General features: G+C 42.2%; 1 protein-coding gene across 1 annotated transcript; it reads right to left on the bottom strand.

The window, feature by feature from the left end:
• Positions 1 to 1,373: 1,373 nt before the first annotated feature.
• ADPRHL1 (ADP-ribosylhydrolase like 1) lies at positions 1,374 to 23,358 on the bottom strand. Its single transcript, XM_064646450.1, has 7 exons — positions 22,846 to 23,358; positions 18,839 to 19,003; positions 13,005 to 13,130; positions 10,307 to 10,447; positions 7,130 to 7,257; positions 3,398 to 3,530; positions 1,374 to 2,281 (listed from the first exon to the last, which is right to left on the bottom strand). Exons 1-7 carry the CDS (start codon positions 23,057 to 23,059, stop codon positions 2,124 to 2,126), a joined length of 1,065 nt encoding a protein of 354 aa, XP_064502520.1. The 5' UTR covers positions 23,060 to 23,358; the 3' UTR covers positions 1,374 to 2,123.
• Between the last annotated feature and the right edge of the window lie 2,942 nt (positions 23,359 to 26,300).

Raw genomic sequence — 26,300 nt, 5'->3', positions numbered from 1 at the left:
GACCAACACGCTGCTCACCTCAACAGCCGCAGAAATGGTGCTTTATAGGTTCAGCCTTTGGGAACCACCTTTTAAAAGAAATTCTCTTATTGATCTCTGAAACTCAACTTGGTCCTGCCTAGGTTGGATACAAGGTAAAGTGGGAACAGTTATGAATGCTCTTAAGTTTTTTTGGTGATTATTTTTTTTCTAAAGGAAGAAGAAAAGCTGAAGTACTAGAGAAAATCCTACCTTATGAAAAATATGTTCTTCTCTCTTCTCTATTGCTGAATTTATATCAGGTATGCTAGAGGCATCATAAACTAGAAGGAATGTTGTCAGAAAGTCTTGGTATTCTCTTAAAACAAAGCTACTGACACAATTGCTCCTTTTGGTTTAGCATATCTCCAAAGCAAACAAGAAAGCATTTTGCAAAGCTGCCAAGAGAAAACATGCTAAAACAACAGTGTGAGAAGTAGCTCATAGTACAGAAAACCTTTTCATATGGATATTGTCATGCACAGGGATCACCTGCTCCTGTTTCTGCCACATCCCAGTGACGATTCCGCAATGGCTTACATGGAAAAAGGCGCAGGAAAGTGCTTGTGTATTTTTAGCTATCTTTTTAAAACGCAGTTCAGCAGCTGGAGAAAGGTAGGAGAAACCAACACGTAGGCAATCACACATGGTGGACATCAGAAAGTGCCACGTAGACCTCAGTTTCTGAACTTCTGAGGTAAAACATGAGGTTAAACACCAGGAACAAATTCTGAGCTCACTTCTTCTGTATCATTTCACTGAGGATTCCAGATTTGTTCCCATGCTGCTATGGGGGCATCAGAATCTCCTTCATCAAGGTCTACTGTTTACTTTTTCTGTGGTATGCAAATTTTAACCCAATCATAGTTTGTTGGTTTTCTTAAGAAATGAAAAATAAAAGAAAAAGAAAAAATAAAAGAAGAAAAAGGGGAAAAAAAAGGCAGAAAGGGAAAAAAAAAAGAAAAAAGAAAAAGGGAAAAGGAAAAAAGATAAAAGAAAAAAGAAGAAGAAAAGAAAAAAGGAGAAAGAAAAAAGAAGGAAAAAGAAAAGGAAAAAGAAAAGTTGAAAAAAAAGTTGGGGAAGGGAGGGGAGATGAGGAAAGGCAAGGAAAGGAGAAATAGGAGAAAAGGTAATAAAAGAAAAAGAAAAAAAAAAAAGGAAGAAGGAAAGAAGAAAAAGGTAAAGCAGTTGTAACTTTTCTTCCTGGGGTTTTTGTGTGCTCAGACTTGTGAAATGTATCACAGCCTGACTGTTGACCTATTACAACTGCTTGAAGACCTCAGCCAAAAATTCTGATACTGATACAGCAACATATAATCTGTTCAATCTAAAAATAAAGACTGATACTTAGAAAATAGTGCAAGATTAATTTATTTACAAATATTTCATCCAGTTATATTTTAGAAAAACTTATGTTTTGAAGAAGAATAAAAGTGTAATTCAGCAATTTTAGACACATTGATCAGAAATTTTAAACACACTGATGCTTTGCTGTTCCTTGGAGGTATTTTTAGTGTTGGCTTTTCCTTTTCTGGAAGCTTCTAATGTAACAATACCTTGCACCACAGTGCTGATACGGGGATCAGTGATTCATTAAAAGCTAATCTATGAGACATTAGGTTTACAAGTGTCACAGACACATTAGATTTGAGAACAAGGAGAGACACAGTGGTGAAAGGATTGTCAAATATACAGAGAATATCCCCATAAGTGTATAATACCATTAGTTTTGCAGGAAAGCATTAGTTCTGAAAATTAATTCTGTATGTGTAATTACTGGTCACAGCTCTTTAGGAAGTGGTATTATAGCAAGTTAGACTGAAATCAGTCAAAAGACGTTTTATTTACTTTTTGCCATTTGAGGGTTAAGCAGCACGTCTTATATTCAGAAATCCCTACATCTGTAAAAAATCCACAAATATCATACATATCTAATCAGTCTAATAATTCTAATCAGTCTAATAATTCAGATATCTTCATTTTCACGTGATGTACACAGAGCCCTTCAGACTAACTCTTGGCTAATTCCTTCACTATGAATGTCAGTCAGTTACCTACAGGGTTTGATATAGACTTTATAGAAAGAGAAAATGGCAGAAGCCGCTTTACTTTTCCTCCATGGATAGTCGGTAAAGATTCTCGCCCAAGTACTCCAGCCTCTCCCTTTGTTCCATGTCCTGGTACAAGCCTTTGGGAACCTTGCTCAGGCCATAAACCAGGCCGTACAGGCAGCCAGCGATGGACCCAGTAGCCGCGCTTTCTCCTGCAGGTTTAAGCACAATTGCAATGGTCTCTTGGTGTCACCTTCACATATACAACCAAAATACTGCAGTGCACAGGGAAGGAAATGCTACATGCTGATGGAGTGTGGTGGGGACGTGTTTGGTCAGTCCAAAAAGCTGGCAGCACCCCGTGTCCTGCCTCTGGCAGTACAGGTGAGGATGCCTAGAGAAGAGAGTGGTGCCAAGGCAAACTCATGGAGACACCACTGTGGTGTGCACTGCTGGGCTGGAAGCTCTCTTGTTTTCCAGAAGATCTACCCCAACACAGCAGCTCTCACAAGCAGCTAGCCATTGGTAGGAAAAAAGGAGGGAATAGTAGTTGCAGGATCTCTGGTATACAACAAAGGTCCTGGACTGGAGAATGTCCTTTCCCTCCTCACAACACAGCATGTCACTGCACATGCTTTAAAACATCCAGCCTTGGTGAATAGCACTGATGCTCCATGCATGTGGTGCCTACAGGTTTACACCTGCCATGCTCTGTAGTGAGGGACTGTGAGCTCCCACCACTCCACTGGGGCAGGTGAGCAACCCAGAGCCCCTGCAAAGGGTCCACACCAGGCAGGGAGGGAATGAGTGTTTTGGAGCTGGGGTCCTACCCCCCCCAACTATGCTGGCCCTCCTGAAAGCCCAGTGAGATGCATCTGCCAGTGAGAAAGCTATCTCGTGCATGAGAAAGTTATCTCTTGTAAAGCTGTAAAAATACTGAACTGTGTGTCTCTAAGTGCTGGATTTCACCTGCCTGGCATTTGTTTGGCTGCTGTGTTATTTTTCTCCCTTTCTTGGTTTTACTAGATGCAGCTGAAAGGTTGCTTTGCCAAAGGTGCTTGTGTTTTGGCAGGAGAAGATGTCAGTCCTTTAGTAAGCCATACTGGATTTACTCCTCATGAGATGTAGATGGAGCAAAATTTGAAAAGTGCCATAAACAGCTTGTGTGGCAGCTGCCGCCACAAGAATGGGGTTTAGAGGATAAAACCAGAGGTGAGGATGCAACAGACAACAAGGCAGACTGGCCAACAGAGGCACCTGACAGCCAGGAGCACTTTATCCCACTCCTGGTGAGGGAGCAGAGAGTGGGAGGCACAGGGGACCCTCACCTCCGTGGAACATGGAGCGGTTGCAGAGCTCTGTCCAGTCCCCGCCGCAGCCCAGCAGGGCGTCGTATGCAATCATGGGGGCGTCATGGCCTCGCCTTCCCCCCCGGCCTTCAGAGCTCCACCGCCTGTACGTCTGTGGGAGAGACAGCACTGTCAGGGGAGGGCATGAGAAGTGGGGGCATGGGGCACTTGGCCACAGCAGGATGGTGTCTCCTTTGCTCAGTGGGAATAGCCCATGGGGCAGAGAAAGGGCATAGGCAGCTGTGCTGCAGGCACCACTGCTTGTGGCATGGGAGCAGCTGGTACAGCGGCAGCCGCAGCCTTGGTGATGCCTGAGGTGCAGGTGTAAGCCTGCACTCCAGCTTAATGCACAGAGTTCTTGGCGGGCAGAGAAGGTGGTTCGATTTAAGCAAGCCAAGAATGCCGAAAAGCAGAGCAAGATAGATTTCAGGTTCACATCTTGGAAATTCCTTACAATTTAAAAAATTAAAGTTGGTAAGGACTTACTTTGTCAGTCCTCTTCCTGCTTCTGAGAAATATTCTCAACTTCCCTTGCTGCACCTTTGCAAATGTTTTCATTAGCTAAGTTTTCATGGGAGCTGAAAAAGTTCTGATTCAGTAATTTTTTTAGGCACTTAATTTCAGACTATGTTAATTCAAGTCCCTTCTCTGTCTTTTTCTTGCCTAACCTTTTCTCTCCTCTTCTACAAGCATTTGTTGAATAAAAGGGAAAATAATTTGCAAAGGTAAGAAACATTTCTTCTTCAGAAGAAGAAAGAATAAAAAAGAACTCCAAACCCACAGTGAGGTTTGCAAAGGAAAACTGGATTTTCTCTAGAGGAGATACCCCAGAACTCAATTTTTCCTGCCCCAAATCCCCAAATTAACTCAACACCAACAAATTTATGATTAAAAAATATCTTCCTATTAAGAAATAGGCATCCTTTTTTCCAGAAGTTTAAGTTACTTTATGGTAAGTGGAGTTGTTGCTGCTTGGCTGGCTCTGGGCTTCTGCAACAGGTGTGAAGGGTTTGCATTTCTCTCTATTCACTTTCACCTCAGCCATTTCATACTTGGTTGTGGTTTATCTGCACAACACAGCAGAGTTGCACTAGAGCTTCACTCTGCTGCTTTCCTTTTCTTTTACAATTTAGAGAGTATTTATGCCTTTATGCTGTTCTCTGCCACTTGCAAATTTCCAGCCTTATTGATGCAGTTTGGATGCTGGTGGAGCAGCACTGACACATGTGCAATACTACCAAAAGCAAGGGTGCTCAGAGTGGAGGTGCTATTCTGGGTGCCCAGCCAGACGGCTCAAGTGTCGCTCCATTTAGTCCTGCAGGTCGCTGATGCTCTGCACACATCTTGCTGAAATGACTCTACAATAGGGATAACTGTCCTCAATACTGAACCTGGGGGAACTTAACTGCACCAAGGCAGCACTTCTCAAACTTTTTCATTCTCCTTTCAACTGCAGCACCTTTGTGCATCCCTGTGCTGTGCTGTGGCACCAGCCCAGCTTCCCTCAAGTGGGCCAGCAAGGACTTCGTACTTGGATGGGGTGTCAACATGTCCTCTCTCATGCTGACGGCACTGAGCTGCTGCCAAGCCCTGGAGGTAATTCACACATCCCCTCCTTGCTGTCAACCCCTGCTGCCAGTAATTACAGCTGCCTCTGACTCTCACCCTTCAGGACCTGACCTGCTGCTGGCTAGCACTCCCTTTTTGTTCCTTTTTTCCCCCTTTCTAGGTCCTCTCAGTGTTGGTTTAAGCAGCTCCACCTTAAGAGAACAGCAGTCCTCAGAGTCTAATTAACCTGGATGACTTTGGTTTGGTTCCTCCCTCATTTTGTCTCACATTGAGTTCAGGGCAGGAAGCAAGCCAGGAGAGTGTTTTTTTTTGCAGAAGCAACGCTTATCCCAAGTGTAGAGCAATGTCTGCCTATTCAGTGTGTATCTAACATCTTCCAAATGCACACCACTGAAAAATGATTTATTTTACACTGGCCTATCTTGTATTTATACATTCAAGAAGGGGTAATTTGTCTTTCATCCTCATTTCTCTTGTTATCTCCAAATTTAAGATGTATACCAGCTTTTACAGAGTATGGTCTTTTCTGCAAAGCATTTTGAGGTGTGATTTCTTTTAGGGAGGGAAATCGCCTTTGCAACTTGCTCAGATCAATCCAAGCTACATTCGAGGGCTTCACTTTTGCATACATCTGACACTGTGCCTGCAGAAAGGTGCATCTGGCCAAGCAGGAACATGCATATGGTGACCTGTTGGCAAGAGTGGTGCCAGATATTGGTGCTTTATTAATTAAATGTGTAAAGGCAAGAGGCTATACTCTCAGACTCAAGGGGACAGTTTGTCTGGAGGGAATGCAAAGGAGAACCCTCCTGGGAAGAGGCCAGGCAGAAGGGTTACCTTCTCCTCATTTATTCCTTCCATAGCTATTAACACGCAAACGAAGTGTCTCGACTTCTGCCAGGCTGTGATCTCCAGCTGGCGGTGGAGTCTGAGGGTCAAGCAACATTTGTCCTTCTTGTTTGTTCATCAGAATAAATAGCTCAATAGGCCAAGATAGTTGGCCTAGGGAAATGAAGGTAAATTTTGCTTCTGCATTAGGAGTTCATGCAGTTCCTTCTTGAAATGTCAATGGGGAAATAACGCTTGGTTTAATCTCTCCTAGAGCTCTGCTAAGACTCCAGTAGTACTGGAAAGAATAAAAAACTAGTAGCAAATTCATGGCACTGAATTAGTAAAATAAACCTGGAAGAGATTCTATTCTTTGTGTTAGAGTGAGCAATTTCTTATTACCCACAATCTGACTTCCAGTGGCACATTTCACTGCATAGATAATCATCTAAAAATACAAAAAGTGACTTAGAATAGAATTATGCTTTAATAGTCTGGAAAAAAAGGATTGATTTATGGGAAAAGGTGACAAGAACCATATACTTATTGCTTAGCTGCTAAGTGGAGAGCTTTGGGAGGTGTCAGCACGTATCAGATAGCTGTAAACACCAGGGAAGAAGACACATTATTTCTCTCGAGTTAAGAAGGTATAACCAGAAGTCATGAGTCAAAGGAAAGATCATATACACTATAAAATAGTATCTCATGGGATATGGGGAAACACCATCTCTCAAAATACTTAAAACTCGCTTGGGCACAGCCCGTGTTGGCAGAGAATCACTTAGGACATTTGTCTTCTGCTCAAAGGACCACAAAATCACAGAATGGTTGGGATTGGAAGGGACCTTAAAGACCATTGAGTTCCAATCCCCCTGCCATGGGCAGGGACACTCTCCACTAGACATGACCAAATCCAGCTTCTCATACCTGGAGGGATTTCTGCGGGACTTTGGCCACAGTTCCATTAGGCTTTAATGAGAGCCCTAGGCAAAACATTTGCTTTTTCCACCCTCAGATAGCCACAGTTTATGTTTTGTACATGCTCTGGGCACCAGATCTTTGAGTTTGCCTCTCTGCACTGTTTTCTCTGTTTGCAGTGACCTCAGGACTGGTGGCAATTGCTTTTAAAAATTATTTATTTATTTATTACATTAAGATGGGAGTTGTTTTTTCTTTCTTGAAATTTCAGAAAAAAAAATAAAAGCTTTTTGACTACTCTGGCACTGGAATCAGTTGAAAAATAGTGGTGTGTCTCTTTGAAAACACCTGTCTCAGTTCAGAGCCTTCCCAAGAGCTTTTGGAAGTTGCAATTACCTTTTCTCTCTCCTCTGCGTCATAGTTGTCTGGAAAGACAGGTTGATTCTTATTTTCCTCATTGATTTCTCTCTCCTCCAAATAAAACTGCCACTTGGCTTCGAAGTAAAACCAGTGCTCCTGATATTCTGAAGGCAAAAGAAATTAATGATGCAGTATTTCATCTCTACAACGTTTTCAGTTCTACATTAATAAAGTATTGACTGACATGAAAACCCAGGTGTTTTACAGTAACATTCTGCATATATACTAAGTATGCATTTTAATATAGAGTAGGACATATAATTGGAAACAGAGGATGTGAATTAAGAAAATACTTTCAGAATTTTGTGTTATGTTAATGGTATATTAAAATTACATTAAGATATATCAAGATGAGATTTTAAGAGAATTTTCTGAAGAGCACTCCAAGGAAAAGATAAGAGAGAAAAAAATCAACTCTATGCCAAGGTTTTTATTCCTTTATTATGATTAAAGAATATCTAAAAATGCTTCCATGTCCTAAATACAAATTGCCACCTACCTCAGTTATCAGTTTTTAATCACATAAATTCTCCAGTATTCCTGTTCTATTTGCACAGTATTTCTTGTGTGATCTTTCAGGAAAAGTCAGATAGGAAAGGCCAAGTTTTCCATTTGCATATATTATAATGCATATCAAATGTAGTAAATTAATAAATAACACACACATTTGCTATCTGTGCCCATAAAAATAGGCCTTTTTTAATAATGATATGTCTTTCTCCTTCTTTTCTTTCACTTTAGGAAGTGATCTCCAATCATGCTTAACATTCTGTGTATAAATAATCTTGTTAAATTTAGTTTATTTGCAAGCCAGTGCTCTGGTTCACCCTTTTTATAAAGGCTTAAAAAGGCTCCTAAGTCAGTCACACTGAACTGTTAAGCACATAACATGTACCTGCCTGCAAAATTGAGGCTTCTAGGAAACCCTGCTTGGCAAGGTGATGGGAGTAAGGAGTTAGAAAACATGAGATGTACCAGATGGCTAAGTATGCCAAGGCAAACTAGCAATTCAGTGTGGGACTATTGATGTAAAATAAAATCAAGCATTCCCACTTTTTCCCTCTCTCCTGCTTGGCTACTCAGTGGTGTGCTGCATGTGACTGAGGAGTACACACACAACCAAACCATTCCTCTGAAGGATGTAATATGATTTTGCTTCTTTTCCTAAAATGCCATACAGGTGACCCTCTTTGGCAATTATAACATTTAAAGTAGAGGGTTTTTGTAAAAAAAAGTCCAAGCACCTTTGTAGACCTGATACTTTCACAAAGTTGCCAGTGCCCCAGCCCCAGACAGTAATGAGCCTTCAGCCACGTGCTTCATACTCCTGGGAATGCCCAGCTGCCCTTTTTCTGAGTCCATGACTCAGTTTGGCCTGATCACAAGGAAGCCATTCACCAGACCTAAGAAAGGGGAAGTGTTTAGAAAAACAGAGCAAAAGTGCACTCAGAGCCATCAGGCCAAGGAGAGCATCTAGATCATCTAGATGCATCTATGGCATCTAGATAAAAACAAAGCAAATGTTGTTAGCCGAAGTAAACTATCAACACCCACTCCAGTAGCTGGTTACAGTTGGTTTTAGAAATGTGGGTGACCTGGCAGGTTTCTTTCCCTTTTTCTTCCCTCCCCCCATTTCCCCCATAAGTATAAATACCTCAAAAGTGAATGTTTTCTATGTTTAACAAGCAAGGAGGTGTGATTATCCCACAGGCTCAGAAACAGAGGTATTGAGCAGCTGCAGGAGATTTTGGTTGTGTGGACCTGTAGCACGCTCAGAAATCCCATGCCATTAACCCTAGCAAGGCTCCGTACCATTCCTTGAGCCCAGACAACATGACGGTCACTCTCAGGTCCATGGAACTATCTGGCAAGTAATTGCAACTGGATATCAGAGAGGGGTGTTGAGTCGAACGCTCTGTGACATGGATAACAAACACAGTGTTTGTTATCCTTGGGGGTAATATAGCTAAAATAGCGTTTTCTAAAACTGGAGGACTGTGTTTGGCAGGATTTCTTTGCAGCACATCTCACCAGCCAAGGAGCTTAACTTTAATGCAGGACACTTTTCCCGATACCAAAATAGGACGAAGCTCAACAATACAGGCACTAGCCTCAAGAGTCCAACACACATACCTCCACGCCAAGGGGTCCTGCTCGGGTGGAGTGACAGGGGCCTGCTGCAAAGCCACTCAGAGATACTCACTCACATTAATCCTGCACCTGCTCCTCATAGGTCTCTGCTAAAAAAATCCTGGTGTGCAATGAGGCACAGATGAAAATGCAGGGTGTTTCAGGAAGGCTTCCTGGTGCTCCTTTCAGACTTTAAAGCAACAGCTTTCCTTCATGAGTAAATTTTACTTTCTGAGTGATATCGAGTAAAGATTTCCACTGAATTCAATATTTCTCAACAGCTGTCCCTTAATATCTTTCTTCAATGTTTTGATGTAATGATACTTGTCTGTCCATGGCAGGTCTCACCATTACAAACACGTCATTCTAGGGCAAGAGTGGACTAAAATACCTTTGCCCCAGAGACCACATACATTAGTAGCAAAAATAAAGTAGTAATATCAAATTCAGTAGTTATGTGACATTCAGTTGTTTTAAAACAAGGATACAACAGGCTGTATCTTAAATATTTGTCAGAAAAGAAAAAAGTCAAATCTGAATTTGTGGTCAAAAGTTAACTCTTGGTCAGAAGGTAGGTGAAATTTTCTGTAGGTGAAATTTTCCTGGCAGGATGAGAAGAGTCTGTTTTTTCTTATGGAAAATATTGGACTGTACTAATTGATGGAAGGGATCTGAATAATTCATATGTCACCAGTCAGTTTGCCTAATTACCTGCTGAATATAATTGCCTTCTTCCCCCCTGCCCAGCAATTTCAGAAGACTTCCTGAAAATAAAACTGTGCAGTAGGGCATCGCCATTGCTATTTCTCTTTGTATTTTTGCCACCAATATACCAAGCAGAAGAAGGTGGCACCACCTGTGAAGAGCTTACTTCTCTGAGCAGAGAAAGCAGGAGAACAACCTGGGGAAAGAGGAGAAGGGGAAAGCAGCAAGATGGAAAGACTAGGGAGTGATGTTTCTTCAGTGCCTTCCTAGCTAAACACAGTTTTGAGAGAATAATTTTTTTTGGTTCCGACTCCTTACCTGCCATGTGACGAATGGTCTTCTTGCAGTATTCTTCAGCCATCGGCACAACCTTCATCATCTCTCTTCCCCACTGCACAAGTGGTTTCCCCTGTATTGCGTATGCCACAAAGAGAGCTGTGCATAGGGACCCTAGAAAACCTGGAATTTACAAATAACGAGGATTACTAATGTGCAGTCTGTGCTGGTCGCATCCTTACCTTGTTCCTCATAAAATCATCAGTGGAATGCTGGCTGTTGGGTAGACTGATGAATGTAGATAACAGATCTCCACCTGTTTGCAGGCTGACCCGTGGCATGTTGAGATTATTGGCTAATGTGTGGTGTCTGCTGGTTTGTGACTTATTTTATATAGAAGGAAGCTTGTGTCCTCTGTGGTGTAACGTGACAGAAATTGAGGTAGGGGTCAAAAATAAACATTGCCCACCAACGTGATGCTGAAAATCTAATTGAAGTCACATGAAATAATCGCCTTACACAAAGTGATACAATTACAAGCTATATCATCTTGCTTACAGAAACATCCAGCCTAAGAGCAGTGGTTATTAGATCTAACACTATTTCTGGCTCATTTTACTCTAAGGGGACAAGCCCATGTCCCCTTAGAGAAGACAAGCAAATGTCCAAAAAGACATGCTGTCTGCCTCCTTAGTTAGGTCTTCTACTTTGGTTACAAATATTGTAATATTGTAAATATTACAACAATTGTAACTGTTGATGGGCATGCAACACTTCCATGACATCAGAAACAGAGGGGCTCATTTCTCATATTTGCTTGTACTCTTGACATTCCTCAAAGGCAACAAAACCAACTCAGTCCAGTGTGCCGAAGAAGTTTAAGAAAACAGCTCAGTCACTTAAATAAATCCCAGGTGAGCAAAGTATTGATGTGTGTGCTTCTCCAGGTATGGGTCCAAAAGCATTCACTCATGCACAGAGGTAAACATGAACTTTGTGTGTTTCGCTGAAGGTAAAACCACATTCTTTTAGGAGGTTACAAGTCCAGATGAGATGATTACCAATTCTCTCTGCCACGAGACCTGCAATACTAGGTCAGGCCCAAGACACATCTAACTAGAATCCAATAGATGCTTTCATAAAAAATAAAAGCCTAGGTAGGGCCAGCCCAAAAGGTCTCAGAAAGATATCATCTAGCTCAGATGCCACAAAGATCCTTGAGTGCCACATTCACCATGAGGGTGGCCACAGAGGGTTTAGAGGGTCAATCAAGGGACTAACAGGGGGCAGTGGGACAAGTCAGTGCAGAGGGTAGTAGAGGCTGGGATGTGCCCTGAGGATTTTCAGGGGGCTGGCAGTCTCCTCCTGCCCACTCCCCAGGCTGCCGTCCCCCTGCTGCTGCTGCCCTGCTCCCTCTACTCATGGCAGCCCTGCTGTCCCTCACTGGGGAAGAAAGCAAGCCCTGGCCAAGGTTTTGGGCTCTGCAAGTAATGGCAGTACAGAGTGAGCCTAATTGGTTTGGCTTCTCCATTCCTCAGAGCTCCTAGGCTAGCTTAGGGACAATTTTAATTATACAGCTTGATTGCTTTTGACAGTGGCAGCCCTTCTCTTCCACTTGGCCTGATCCCCTTTGAACCCAGGCATATCTGTGGACTTTGCAGCTGCCTGTAGCAGTGACGTCTGAGGCTTGACTATGCACAATATGGGGAAGTATTTCCTTTGTTTGCTTGTTTCAGTCCTGACTGACACATCAGTTGGGTTTTCTCAGTCTTCGAGTTATGATGATCACAATTGACATTTCATTGGCACCTTTCAGGGCGGTAGTGAGGTATATGGTGGCCCTTCCACTGCTCTCCTCCCTGCCTCCCCACTTTTCCCAGCTGAAGAATCCTTCTGGATATAATTTCTCATTGTATGGAAGGTGCCTGATCACTGGAATCCTCTGTGCTGCCTTTTTTTGGGTCTTATAAGCCCTTTCTGAGGTGAGAAACCCAGACTGCAAGCAGTCTTACCGCTGCTAATACACCATGAACTTTACACACCAGCTAAATGATATTTTCTGATTTGTTTTGAATTCTTTTCCTCTAATTTTATGTCATCCTGGTGACTTTTCTGACTGCTTCATAGCACTGAGCGTGTTGAACATGTCACTATTTATTATGGTTTTATTTATTGCTCTCTTAAGCAGACAAAATGAATACATGCTTACATAGCATAAAATTATCAAAATGACAGACCTGAATATTCAAAACAACATTAAATCTACTTATTTATGTTTTGTTGAGAAAATGTTTCAAATTGTATCCTAAAATATGCAGAGTTAGGTTTTTTTGGCTTACTACATTTACCTACAGCAATTGGATATGACAAAACCTGCCAAGAGAAAAATGTTATTATCCCCTGAACCATAAACTTGCATGATAATAGTGAGCCATCTAGATATACATGAATCTAAAATTTGATCAGGGCAAGTAACATGAGTATGTTTTGGACAAGGCAGGTTGTGTTTAGTTATTGGAATTTTAGGAGAGAAAACAACTATGCCCGAGAATGCTGTCTGCATAATATACAAGTAATATGTACATGTCTTACATTCTCCAAGCAAAATTCAAACTGAGGCATTGCAGTTTACAAAGCAGAAGCAGTTTAACCAGGTGAATTCACAGGAGCCACGTTAGTCCCTGCAGAATTGAAAGGCTGCCTCGGGGATGTCAGTGTGCTGATAGGTCAGTAGATTTACCTGTGGGATGGTTATGAGTCATTCGCCCACATTCAATGCTCACTTCAATAAGTGATTCCAGTCTTTCTGGCTTCCAGTATCGCATTCCTAAACACATGGCTTTTGTGGATGCTCCAAATCCAGAACCTAAAGTAAAAAAATAATGCCAAGCATTTAAAGGAGGTGGATGTTACACGGATATGTTGATAAAATGTGAAACAAGCACACTTTATTAATTCAACTCATGTGTGAAAGGAACTCCTTAGGGAATGGGAAATTACCATGCAAAACAAGTTACCAGTTCTGAAAGTTTCTTGTGAGGAATTTTGCTCCTACACAGTCATTCAGGTTTTCCAATATTTTCAAGTGCTACAAAGAGAATAGTGTGTTCAGAAAGCATTGTGCTTCCTTGCTCACAGCACTTGTTCGATTCAAACTCTCATCTCATCTCTACTCATTCTTGGCTCCAGATGCCAGCACTAGAAACAGAGGTTTGAGAAACAGATACATTTTTCCTACACCCTTATTTTCGTAGCCGTAAGCACATAATTAAAACACTTTATAGGTGCATCACAGTTCATCTTATAATTGTAATGCATATTTCATCCTAGAGAGCCTCACCAATTTCTCCTACATACAAAAATAATGTGTCCAAAAACAAACTAAAGACTACAGAGCCAAATCCTAAAAAGTTATACAGTGTCAGAACTGAAGTTTCCTATGTGACCTGAAATTAGTGCTTGTGTGCACACTCGTTATGCTACAGCCTGCACTTACTGAGCTTGGTCTTGGGAATGTCCGCCTTGTGCAGCACAGAATTTATTTATTGAATAACTAATTCAGAATTCCTTTTAATTCTCAGCACTGAGTGCATGATCCCAGGTATTCACCTTTTAAATGCTTAATTGAATGGAGAGTTAAATTTACTAATGAGTTTCTCTACAGTACTTATCACAGTAATATCAGGATCCCACAGAAGTTTTAATGAGCTTATCTTCACAAGGCACCAGTGAGGTGATTATCTCCTCTTTGCAGCTGGTGAGCCAATGCCCAAAAAAGCATTAACTCATTGCAGGCACACATTCTGAGATGCTTAGGCTTCAATTTTTCAAAGTACTTGGCATTTTTCAGCACTGTCTTTGCTCAATCACACTTCCCAGTGACCTTGGGAATAGCTGAGAGCAACCAGTGTTCCTCTACTTGGTCCCTGAAAGATAAGGGGCATATTTATGCCACCTAAATTTAGCCTATGTGGAACTTGCATTAGGAGCACAGTCTCCCTGTCCTTCCCAGATAGGCAGCACGGAGAATGGCTGTATGTCCACTGTTGTGTACAATGCCATAGTAGGAGCAACTCATAGGCCAGAGTTAATTGAAGCAGCAGATGCCAAGGAGCCAGGGTCAGGGCTTTCAGTCGCTTATCTGGAGAAGAGCCCTCAGCTGCTCCCCTGGGCTGTACCTGCTGTGGGTACAGAGCACCATGGGCTCTCTTGGAACACTGCTTGCCATTTAGTCTTATCCCAAGTGTCTTCAGCTCCAGTGCCCTAAGATCATGAGTGTGATCCAAATGTGGTTGTGGAGGGGCAGGAAGATCTACTTCAAGTCAAACTGAAGCCTGAGCCAAACTAACATAAGCCACCAATTGGCATTTCCAGCTACAATATCTGAATTTCCCTCTTAAGAAAAGAGCTCTTCTCCGCTCAGAGCAGCTACCTCGAGTGAGCACCCTAGCTAGGTGATCTAATTAGGTTAGCTGAAGAAAGCTCTTCCCTTCTTCCTCAGAGTCTAATGTGCAAATTCTGTGTGCAGTAAGTCTTCAAAAAAAGGCCAAACACCTGATAAATGTGACATGAAAGGCTTTTCAGAATACCATTTTATTCTCTGCAGGCTCAGAGCCTGATTCCTTACCCCTGCTACCCTTTCTGACAGTGAAAGGGACCCTCTCCAGAACATCTTTGGCCACTGCTCCTGGTGAAAAGGCTGGATACTTGTCCTGCAAACGGTGTGTTTGTTGCTCCTGATCCTCATATATGCTGCAGCTGGCTATTAAGGAGTCAGGAGCAGATAAAACTGTCTGCCTATCCCACAGATGACATAGAACTGAAGGAAGAGTCCAGAAAGAAATCCAGTCTTCCAGGGCACCAATCGTCTTAACTGGGAGAAAATATTTTCTCCTTATTGTAAGGCCAAACTCTTCATTAAATCATCCGCTGCCATAGAGCAGCAGATGAGAGTCCTCTTCATTATGCAAACCTGAATCCTACAAATGACACAATCCAGGATGTTTATCCAAGAAAGGGGGTTCTTGTGCTACACAAAGCTGCTAATGAAATAACATCTCTCAGTGTATCCAAAGTGGAGGATGTACTACATCCTGGCCTGAAGTAGCTTGTCTTTGCAACTTCATAGTGTGTCTCCAGTCTAGGAAATTACATTAAAACCTTCTGCAGAATTAGACAAGCAAACTCAGTAACAAAAAATTTGGTCACATGGAGTAACAGTAAAGCCAGACAGGGCTTCAGGTGCTTGGCAGCTGTTATCTCCCATACCTCAGTATCTACCATTTGAATCAATGACGTAAGGGACACCGAGACTAGTCCAAGCAACAGGAGAGACACATGTAAGAACATAAGGACTGTCCTCCATGATCAGACCAAAGGTCAACCCAACTTATCATGTCTGACAGTGGCCAATGAAGAGGATACTTAAGAAAGAGTAAAAGAAAAGTACTATGACCCCTTGTACTAAGCTGCTGACAATTTGTGTCCCTGATCCAGGAGGCAGCTGCTATTTGTCTTTCTGCTTAATAACCCTTGAAGGATTTCCCTTGGTTGAACTTACTCAGCTCTTTTTTGAACTCACGTGAACTGTAGCATCTCTGCAAACTGGCATTGGAAAATAGTTATGCAGCCTAATTAGGTGTTGTGTGAAGAAGTCCTTTCCTTTGCTTGCTTTGAGCTCATGGCCTCCTACTTTCACTTGAAGTCCCTAGATGCTGTCTTGGAGGAGACAGTGACTTTTTGCTTTTCCTATTCATGTTTCCAGTTATTTATGACTTTACAGCTCTCTATTGTAATGTCTCAGACATCACAGCCCTTGGAAGCAGGTTTTTTACCAATCCAACCACCTTTCGTCATATCCTTTCTAATTGTCTTCCATCCTTGTGGCAGGAGGGAGGGATCAGATCATATACAATAATCAAGAAACAGTGGATTTGGATTTATACAGTGGTGCAAACATATTTTGTGTTTTGTTGTCTGTTCCTTTCATGGTCATTTCTAATTGTCTAATTGTTTTCTGGCTCTTATACAGCACTGAAATGATGTTCTTGTAGAACTATTATAGCTCCATGATCCCTTCCCTGAGTGGTATCTGGATAAAAACTGCATCTATATATATTAAATTAGGATTTCCCACTCCCCCATGTATGACTTCTCACTTATCTGCGTTGTACTTGGTTCTGCTGCTGTGCCACACAGTTGTGCATCACTGTGAGCATCTTTTACAACTCTCCATCATGTTGTCTTTGACTTTGTTGACCTGCTATTTCCAGACAGTTTGTGGACATGCTGAACAATAGAGGCCACAAAAGCTGTGTTGACACCTCTTATTAATTAATTTTCATTGATGCACTATATTATTCTCTTTTAGTATGTAATACCTCACTGTGCTTTTCTTCACTCTACATCTGTAGAATAACAAAGACTAGGGTAATGGCTGCTAAGCCCTGAAGACAAAAGCGTGTCTTTTGTGACTACAGACCATTCTGCATGAGAACTTAGAACCTGGTACCTTTATGTCCTGTGCATCTGCAGCTTTTTCTCTTCATTTTCTCCCCCTCAGCTTTCTGCATTTAACTCACACTTTTCCCTCATGCTCCTCTGCCAGTGCCAACAGCAAAAGGGCACTGTTCTGAAGTGCTTCTTGGAAGCCCAGCAACTACAAACAAAGGCCTGCTTGGATGCTGCAGCCTCAGCCTGAAATTCACGATACAGGTAGAGCCAAGCTATTTGACCGGCCATTTGTTGTAAATTGTAAACAAACTCTTAAAATGAAAGGTATTAGATAGTCTTGGGCAGGTCTTCTGGTGGTCACAGGAATCTCACCAGCCTCTAACATAACCCAGGTATCTCTGCAACCAGTGTGACAATGAGCATGACATGAGGTGGCAAAGAGACACACAGGGCAGTTTGACTTATGAACTCAGTTTGCTGACTACATCCATAAGAATTTGAGCAGAGAAGCATCTTATAAGCAATGCAAAATTACCCAAGCTAAGATTTCACTGGTCCATGAAGGCTGGCACATAAATTATTGCTAGAAGCAAGATAAGATAGAATGACCACAGCAAATCAGCCTTTTGGTTCCAGCTTATCCAAAATATAATCTGACTGTTAGGCATTCAATGCTAGACATTCAACACCTGTGGCATGTTTTTGCCTCAAGAAGAATTTTGTGAAAATTTGATTATAAGTTAATTATGTCCATAGCAGTGTCAGGTCCCATAGTAGACCTAACATTTCCCACTCAGTCACTGGTTCTTTTGCTCTCAGGGTGAAAAAAAAGACTCCTTGAGTTGTTCAGGATGCTTATTTGTCAGACCAGATGGAGAAGGTTGTCTTTAGCTCTCAGATCTCAAAGCAAGAATTAATTTTAGATCCTTCTAGCCCAGAGTACCCCCAAAAGCAGATAATTCATCATGGACAGCTGGGGAGGAGGAAGGCTAAAAGAAGAGATGTAGCTCCAGTACAGCAATGGGCCAGGGAACAGCCATGTTCAACTGCTTGTTGAGCAATGCTGAGAGCTGCTTGGGGCCAATGGCCACTCCCACAATTATTTTGACCAAATGTTATCCACTGGCAATCAGAAAACATGTGACAACTCCCAAAGGGGCACTTTCTCAAATCTGACCAGCTGATAGCAGGGTGGGCAGAATACCCATTTCGCTTCCAGCAGCTGTTGTGAGGAGCGGGGGATGAGTGAGAAATGCTTTTTGTGTCAAAGAAAACTGACTGCAGAGACCCAGAAATAGCCATGGCATTGTGCCACCAGATCTTTGCCTCGGTGTTGCATCAATGTGCGGTTCTGTTGAGCAAGGCCAATACGTACCGCAGTGGCAGAATGTCACACCAACACAGCACAACATCCCTGTGAGCTGCCATCGTTTCATGGCTGCCTGGGTCTATCTCCTCTGGTGATGTGGTGTCGCTACAGGCTTTCAAGATTAATTGCACTGGATGGGTATGTGTTGTGCATACAGCTGCACACTTGTTATTTAACTTGAAGTGGAAATTCTATTCATTGTAAAAGTAAATTATCATGAAGAGAGAGAAAGAGAGGGTCAGGGGTAGGCAGACCAAGCTAGGAATATTAGGGATTATTGGCAAAACAGTGATAGTTGTCAGCAGGGCACCCAACTGGAGAAAAGTCTCTGTTTTCCTTCCAGTAAACACATTGGTGCTTAGAGCAATTTACAGGCTTGGCATTTCATTTCGTATCTGGTATCACTGAAAAGATCCAAGTCTACAAATGTTTAAATGAAAAATGGCAGAAAATATTTCTTAAAATAACCATTAAACTCAAGGACAATGATCTGGACCCTGAGGCACAGAGCCAAGGACAAAGTCTCTTTAAATAGATGTTAAAGAGGGAGGGGTTCATTTAAGAGAGGACACAGTGCCCTACAGAAGGAATTCTTGGCAGATCTCTTGCCATCCTCAGGCAAACATGGAAAGGTTTCAGGGGTAGTGGCCTTTGATGTCAGGGGGGAAAAGGAAACAATTTCCATATAGCCACAAACACTGAGAGCATGCATTATTCCAGCCAGGACCTATAAAAGGAAAGCAGTACCGTACCCTTTTCATTGAACGGTGTGTGCCAGGCGAGAAGGTGGTTGTCTGGTTTTAATTCCCTACAGCCTTCGATGGTGGCGGGGTCTGGCCGCCTGCCCGAGAGCTTGTCAATAGCATCCACGTACCGTTTTACCAGCTCCCGGTACAGATCTTCTAAACACCAGTAATCTGCTCAGGGGAGGGAAGAGAAGGTTGTTGTGTCATGGCAGAAGAGCAAAAGACCTTGGAAAACACGCAAGTAAGCTCATCATGCATTAAAGAAATATTTCTGTTTTCACTTCCAATACACCAAGTCATATTTCTGGTGCCACTGTCAACACATTCTTACACACCATGAAAGTGGGCTGGAGGGAGAATGGTCTTAACTCTCAATTCTCATCTTTTCCTCAGTACCTTTCCACTTTTAATTCCTTCAACTGGAAAGAAGCCATTCTATTAATCAACAGCAGCTGCTCAAGGCCTATATTTAAGCTCTGTGGTGTGGAGTAATTACAGAGGTGTCCATCTGTCAGGTGAGAGCATGGCTGCCAGGGGGACTGGGAGAAGACAGCTGTGCCTGGCTTGGCCCCTGTCTTTGCAGGTGTGAATCGAATCTAAAAATGAAAGCCTGTTTTCTTTTAATCACCACACTACAGAATTACTTTAAGAGCTATGTATAACTAAACACAAAGGCAAATTAGTGACCTTCTTTTTTTAATCTATATTTTACATGTATTTTGTCTAAAATTTGCAGGTCTTTCATGCAGGGATGCCAAGATCTTATGTCAGTATAGTATCAAGAACAGTGAGCTTTTATAAAAAATATTATAAAGATCAGTAAGAGTAGTAAATCCCTAAAGTCTATAGCATTTCCATCAGATAAATTTCTCTCTGTAATAAGTTAACTAACAATATCTGTTTATAGATTATTTTTACCAAGTCCTACAGTTTTGCCTAGGGATGAACATATACTGTAAAACATATACTGTTTCTTCATATAGCTGCTTCTCTTGGCTGGTGTTGCGTATTGTTGGGCTTGAAGAGTCCTGCCTTTGGCTCTTGTTGAAGAAAACCTTCCACTGCCATCTATCATAGCTGTGCAGTCAGTGGGAACACACGAGGCCAAAGGGATTTATCCACTTGTGTATTTTCTATGTACTTAGAGAAACTCTATTTAATACTTAGTTTGATGCACAGGTTGAATAATACAGCAGGGGAAGTTCTTCTAAAAATATCTTCATTTTATCAGAGATGGTGAATTCTTGAAATCCACAGAAGCAGTTTAATTTAAGAGAAAGTTTGGAGTCCCAGGAGCCAGAGACACTCTGAAGTACCAGTTATGCAGGCAGGCAAATAAAGAAGATGAAGGGAAGAACAAAGATTCCCCTCCTTTCACATGAAGTAATACCCTACCCATTACACTGGCTATCCCACATACAATCCTAAAGAAACAAGACACTTTCAAGCTGCCAGCTCTTTCCATATTTAGGAGTCATGTGTCGCAGTTTATCCAGATGGGAGCTAGGAGCAGGATTTACTGCCTTGGTGTTTCCTACAGAAACCTTGTCCCCAGAACCATAGTCCCTGTAGTCCAGCACCTCTGGGCTGCTCAAGCCCACCATGGTTCCCACACATGGAGCCAGGCTGCTGTCTCAGCTGTCAATCAGACAGGTCCTTTCTTTAGAAATGAACCCTTATTTTTTATAAACCCATGTCTAAGAGAGGAAAAGATTTTCCTTGCTGCAGGGATAGTTCCCCTGGATTTGATGATGCTGTTCTTGTTCCTCCCTTATGGGACAGATTCCTGCTGGAAGTGGATGTTCTGTTTATCCTTCACTGTCAGATCAGCCTTTCAGTCTGTGCACATGGTGGATTCGGGGATCACCAGCTCAGTCTGCAGCAGCGTCCACAGTCCCAGCTGCTTCTGGCCATGACACTTCTGGAATGTCTTCCTTGCAACCGGCAAGGTGATGGCCAAAATCCCCTCTCCAGGTGAGAACTGCCTTTGCCTTAACACAAGCATTCACCTCATGATTGGCTGCTGCCACAGGCTGAGAGCTCTCCCGAGGGCAGTGCCCCAGCAATGGGATAACATGGTGAGCCTAAGCCCTGGGCACCTTCATCCCAGCCTGCAAGCACCCTGCAATTGCCTGCAGCTATGCATCCAGGGGATGTGGTGGCCAGCAGGCAGCTAGCCAGGCAAACAGGATGTGCATGGAGCAGGGCAGTGAGGGACAGGGATATTTTTATTGCCTTTGTTTTTTTTAATTGGTAATGTTCCAGACACCCAATATATTCTTTAAAATCTCAGTCTCCACAGCAGTGAGGGCTGACTCCCCACTGCATGAGGAATGCAGGTTTCCAGGGCTGGTGGCAGCTGCAGCCTCACAGACCCACATTCACTTTCTTTAGCTTCGCCCTGTTGACGTGGTTGATTTGGCACACAGGCTGGGCCGTGAGCAAGTCCTGGAGCCTTTTTGCATCCCCCCTGCCAGGAGGAGACACTGCTGCAGGCAGGAGTGGTTCTTGTTTCCCTTGTGGGAAGCAGAGAGAAAGACTCATTTTCTCCTGTTCACCAGTGTTGCTGTGAAATGAAGATTTCTTACTAGAATTCCCTACTCCATCTTGCTGTTTTTTCTCCAGACCATGAAAGCACCTTTTTAAAATGCTTGATCAGGCCAAAGAAATGAGAGTGTAGGATAAACACAGCCAACGGAAATTATAGCTAAAACTTTTATTTTAGAGCCACAGTCCTCCTGCTATATTTAATTAAAAGTTATTTATTATTTTATTGTTAGTCTAACTGGCTTGGTTACCCAGAAGTTATGGTTTTAGAGAGTTCAATAAGCAAGAAACATATGATACGTATTTAATCATACCCTATATTCAGAAATATTCTAGTCATCTTTTTTCTTGATAGGCTGACATCTTGCTCTTATCTTTAGTGTATTAGCTATCCCTTAAACCATTGGTTAACTGATAGCCAAGTATGAAGGGCCCAACACACTCTTCAGCTGATCTCTATGTACTAAATTTAGAGCACATTGGAAGCAGGCAGATAAAGCAGTGAAACAGGAGCACCAGGGAAACTTCATTGATGTGAAGAATACTTAACTGCATTGTGAGCTTCTGTTACTAGGAGTTATGCAGTCTTATGAGTTTTCAGAAAAATTATAAATATTTTTACAGAGATTAAAAAAATTGATTAATTCTGAAGAGGCAAAATGCTGCTGAGACGTCACCGTTTTCTGGTGTACTTTCTATAGTCTTGACAGTCTCGGAAAGCTCTAGTTTGACAGGTAATGAGTCAATATAAATACTATCATATCTTAAAAAGGCTATACCTTAAGAAAAAAACCAAATGTTCTCTCTCAAACCGTTGGGATTTTAGAAGGCATAGCTTAATAACTTCCACAATTCTGACAGACTTTATTATAAGCATAGTATGTTAGAATACTTTTTGGACTAAAGACATGGAATTCTCCTTATAAAAGAAATAGTACTTTTTCTGGCCTTGCTGGTGCAACCTTTTGTCTGAGGTGTAGCAGAAAGGAGACAGTGCTAGTGCTTTTAGCCTGAAAGCAGTATTAAGGCAACTCTATCCAGTCTGGAGTTCTGAACACAAATATGTTAAAAATGCACTTAGAAGAGTTCTTATCGGTTACAGACGAATCTCTAGTGGCTATATTATTCCCTGATGTATTCCAGCATACAGATAATACACTTAGCAATTATTTTTGTTATGCTGCACATGTGGTATTTAGTCTTTAAGCTTTAACTAACTGTATATACCTAGGGAAAATAAAGGGAGAGCACCTCCACTACAGAAATCAAGACTTACCAGTTTGCGTGATGGTCATAGGATTGTGCTCATGGAGGAGCCAAACTAACGTACATTAGCATTCACATAAGCAGCATTTCTGACACGCTTCCTCATGACTTCCCCAGCAATCAGGCTTATTTTAAGAAATGCAGCACCTTGACAGTTCTGTTCCTCTCCAGACTGCATTCACTAGTCCCATCGTACCTACCTGTGATGACAGCCTCAGCTGTAGCCATGTGCATGAGCGTGTTGTCACTTACTGGCCACTTGTCGGAAGAGAGCACCAAGTTCTCAAGCCCTCCAATTTCCTTCAGCTCCTGCTGGATTTTTGCACCTAAGGCATTGTTTTCTCGGGAGAAATTGCGATAACCGAGAGCATCCCCTACCCCAGCCAGCACGAGTGCAGCTTTAAACTTATCCATCCCTGAGACACTTCCTACTTTCCTTTTGCCCAAGACAGTCACTGAATCTTGATCTTCCTTTGTTCCTTTGCCTTCAACTCAGCTCCCCCGACACTTTATATCAGCCATTGTGTCACACCGACAGCGCTCTCTATAAGGCAAGGACTTCCTTTTCTGGCTCAGCAGATGCCATCTCTTGTCCGAGACCCGACAGAGAGGAAATATTTCATAACCCAGGGAGTTTGCAGGGGTTTTGTTCAATGAAACTGTAAGAGCAGAGCTGCAAAAGCCTCAATTCAGCAACCCAGCATAAAGCAAGCCAGGAGATCCTTAGCCCTACCCAGCATAAGTAACTCTACACCCAGAAAAACAGATGCCTCCACAGGGGTGCTTATTTATTCAATAACCTGTAAATTAATATTTTTTCACCCATTTCTGGTATGCTGAAGTCAACCTCTCTCTCAGGGACCAGTCAGAAGGAAAGCCTGTTATAAAAGCAGTTTTTCAGACTCTGTACACACTAGAATGAGGGATTAAGCAGTAAGAAATCTAGTCAAATGCAGATGACCTCTCCCATTTCTAATTATGCTCTATGGCGATATTTTGTTAACAGCTTTTTTGTTCTGTTCCACCTAGTACAACAATGTTCTGCTAATTCACTGCACCCCTGGATAAACACTGACCAAAACACCAACTTCAATTTCATGCCTTACTCCCTAGCAAAGAGTGACTTTTTCCTGAAGCTGAGCTCAGGTGCAGCCCACACTTAGGCTCTGGAAGGAAACTATTTTGAAAGATGTATTTAAATGGCATCCTGTGAGTGTAAGAAAGTCCTAAAGACTCACACATTACTACTACTTTACAGATAGAAATACAAATGTAAATATAAACTTAGGTAAATAAACAGAAAGCTTTGATTGACTTGACTGTACTTTTGATAAAGGATACCTGGGGAAAGGTCTTTGCTTTTCTTTGATCTTTTTCAGAGACCAATAATGATTGCTATTTAGATGGAAAAGGCCAGCAGTGCAAAGCATGCATCCTCCTAGCACCCAAAGCAATAAGCAGTTAATCATAGTCTGAGTTACTGACACATGTAGAAATATCACTGTACTTAGTGCAGTTTCAGGACACAGAGAAGCATTGCCAGGCCTGTTCTACATTATAGGAAATAAAGTGCCCAAGTGGTGAAAGTAGCCTCTGTTAGTACACATTTGTTTTAAAGATTGCAACTTGGTTAACAGAAGAGCTGAGTATTAGGAAAAGGACACTGAGAGTCTTTTCATTGCTAGAAAGCAACATCTCTGCCCCGAAAAAGAAAAAAAAAAAAAAGGCAATTATGCCTTAGGATGCCAGGATGCGAGGGGCATCATGCAGGCACTAGAGGATATGCAGGGCCAAGTGTCCTACAGTAGGGCCATAGCCAGCCTGCTCTAGAGCTGGCTTGCCACGAAAAGTGAGGATGCCCTGCATGGCTGCAGGAATAAGCATCATCTCCCACAGCCCGGGCATTTATGCAACGTAGAGGTAATCTTAGAGCCACCCCTGCACTGCTAGTTATCTCAGGTTCCACGTGTCTGAAAGCAAACACTCAAGATGGAAAACCAAGGCCAGGACAGCTTAGGAAAACACACCAGGCAGAAGCACTGACATTGATTTCTCTGTTACAGGTCCATCCACCCTTCTGTGGCACCCACCTGTTCTCTATTCCTGCATAGCATCACGATTTGGAGGCACATGGGAATTTGAGCTTGCAAAGCAAGGACAGGAGAAATCACCTGCTGAGGCACTGTGGTGAGCTAGGAAGGGCCTCATCAGATAGAAGGTTCCTTTCTGAAAATGGGCAAAGCTATTCTTAGTTTTCCATTTATCTTTTCCTTCTGAATGTGGCTGGCAGTTGCACTGCCCTTTTGCCTCCCGTGGACTTTACCCTGTTGCACACACACTTGGCTGCTCTTAACACAGCTCAAATTAGGATTAAAATCTCTGGCTTCAGAAATAAGAGCATAATAAAAACCCAAAGAAAAATTCAGAGAAGTTCTATTTCTCAACTCTACAAAATAGAACATGCAACAAAGAAATTTTTATTTAATTTATTAATTCCATGTGATCTCCTTTTCATGTACTTCCATCGCCTGTGAGCTTTCTGGGCAGAGGTAGGCTAGACACACTGATAACTACCCCTACTCCCCACAACAGAGACAATTATTTGTAAAACATCATACTTACATGTCTTAAACAGAAACAAAAGACAGTAACTCCATTAAGATGAAGAAGTATGCACAACAGGAAAAAAAACCACCAAAACAAGCAGAGCTTACAAAAATGTTTGGTAAATCATAAAAATGCAGCTTTGTGTCCTTTCAGTAGTGTATATACGACTGTTTTTAGATGGGGAGAATCCAGAAAAAAAGGAATGGGAAGGCTGGACAGAGAAAAGGCTTGTCTGCATTGGTGGCAATACGCTGTTTCAGCTTAACTGTATTTGAAATGCAATGTGAAAACATGGAAGCACGCCTTTGGCAGATGTGGCTGCTCCTGCCTCCTCCACCTGAGGGGCTCTGCATTGATGATCTCCAGCACCCAGGTGAGGGCTCATGTGCTGTACAGGCACTGAGGTCTTCTGTGAATAAATGAACTGGCAAATGGACTGACAATGCTGTGTCCACATAAGCCCTTTTTAAGTTAAAAGAATACAACTACACCCCAAGTGTTTCACCATGAGTGAGTGGCTGATGCTTCTGCCATTCAGAAACACTCAGCAGAGAAATGCTCCAAGTTCACCCATCCAAAGGATTCAGAGCCATATCCTGGAAAATATGATTGATACCAGATGGGTGTCAGACTTCTGTTAGAGTTGCATCTTTTCAACAATTGAAATGAAGGACTTTACTTTAGCAACAGGATCATTCCTTTAAAACACATTCACTGAGATCCAGGAAAAAAAAGAGACTGATTTTATGCAATTCTTTAATAATGGAGATGAATAATTTTCATACAGTTTTACATCACTGCTTTAAAGGAAAAATAAATCCTTTAGCAACACAGCATGGACTTCTTTTCACTCTTGACAGAAAGCTGAAGTCTTGACATGAAGCCTATGGGGTTTGCCAAACGAGAGTATATCACTGCTTGGAAAAGGAGGCACAAGAAAAAACACATGGGAATTTGTCAAGTATATGCACCAAGGGGAAGTATCCCAACACTCAATCAAAACTTGAATGCCCCTAAGCTTCCCCAGCCCTTCTCATTAAGAGGTGAA

Source organism: Pseudopipra pipra, chromosome 2 (assembly GCF_036250125.1).
Source record: "Pseudopipra pipra isolate bDixPip1 chromosome 2, bDixPip1.hap1, whole genome shotgun sequence".
Lineage (NCBI taxonomy): Eukaryota > Metazoa > Chordata > Aves > Passeriformes > Pipridae > Pseudopipra > Pseudopipra pipra.
This window is presented reverse-complemented; position numbering and strand designations above follow the sequence as displayed.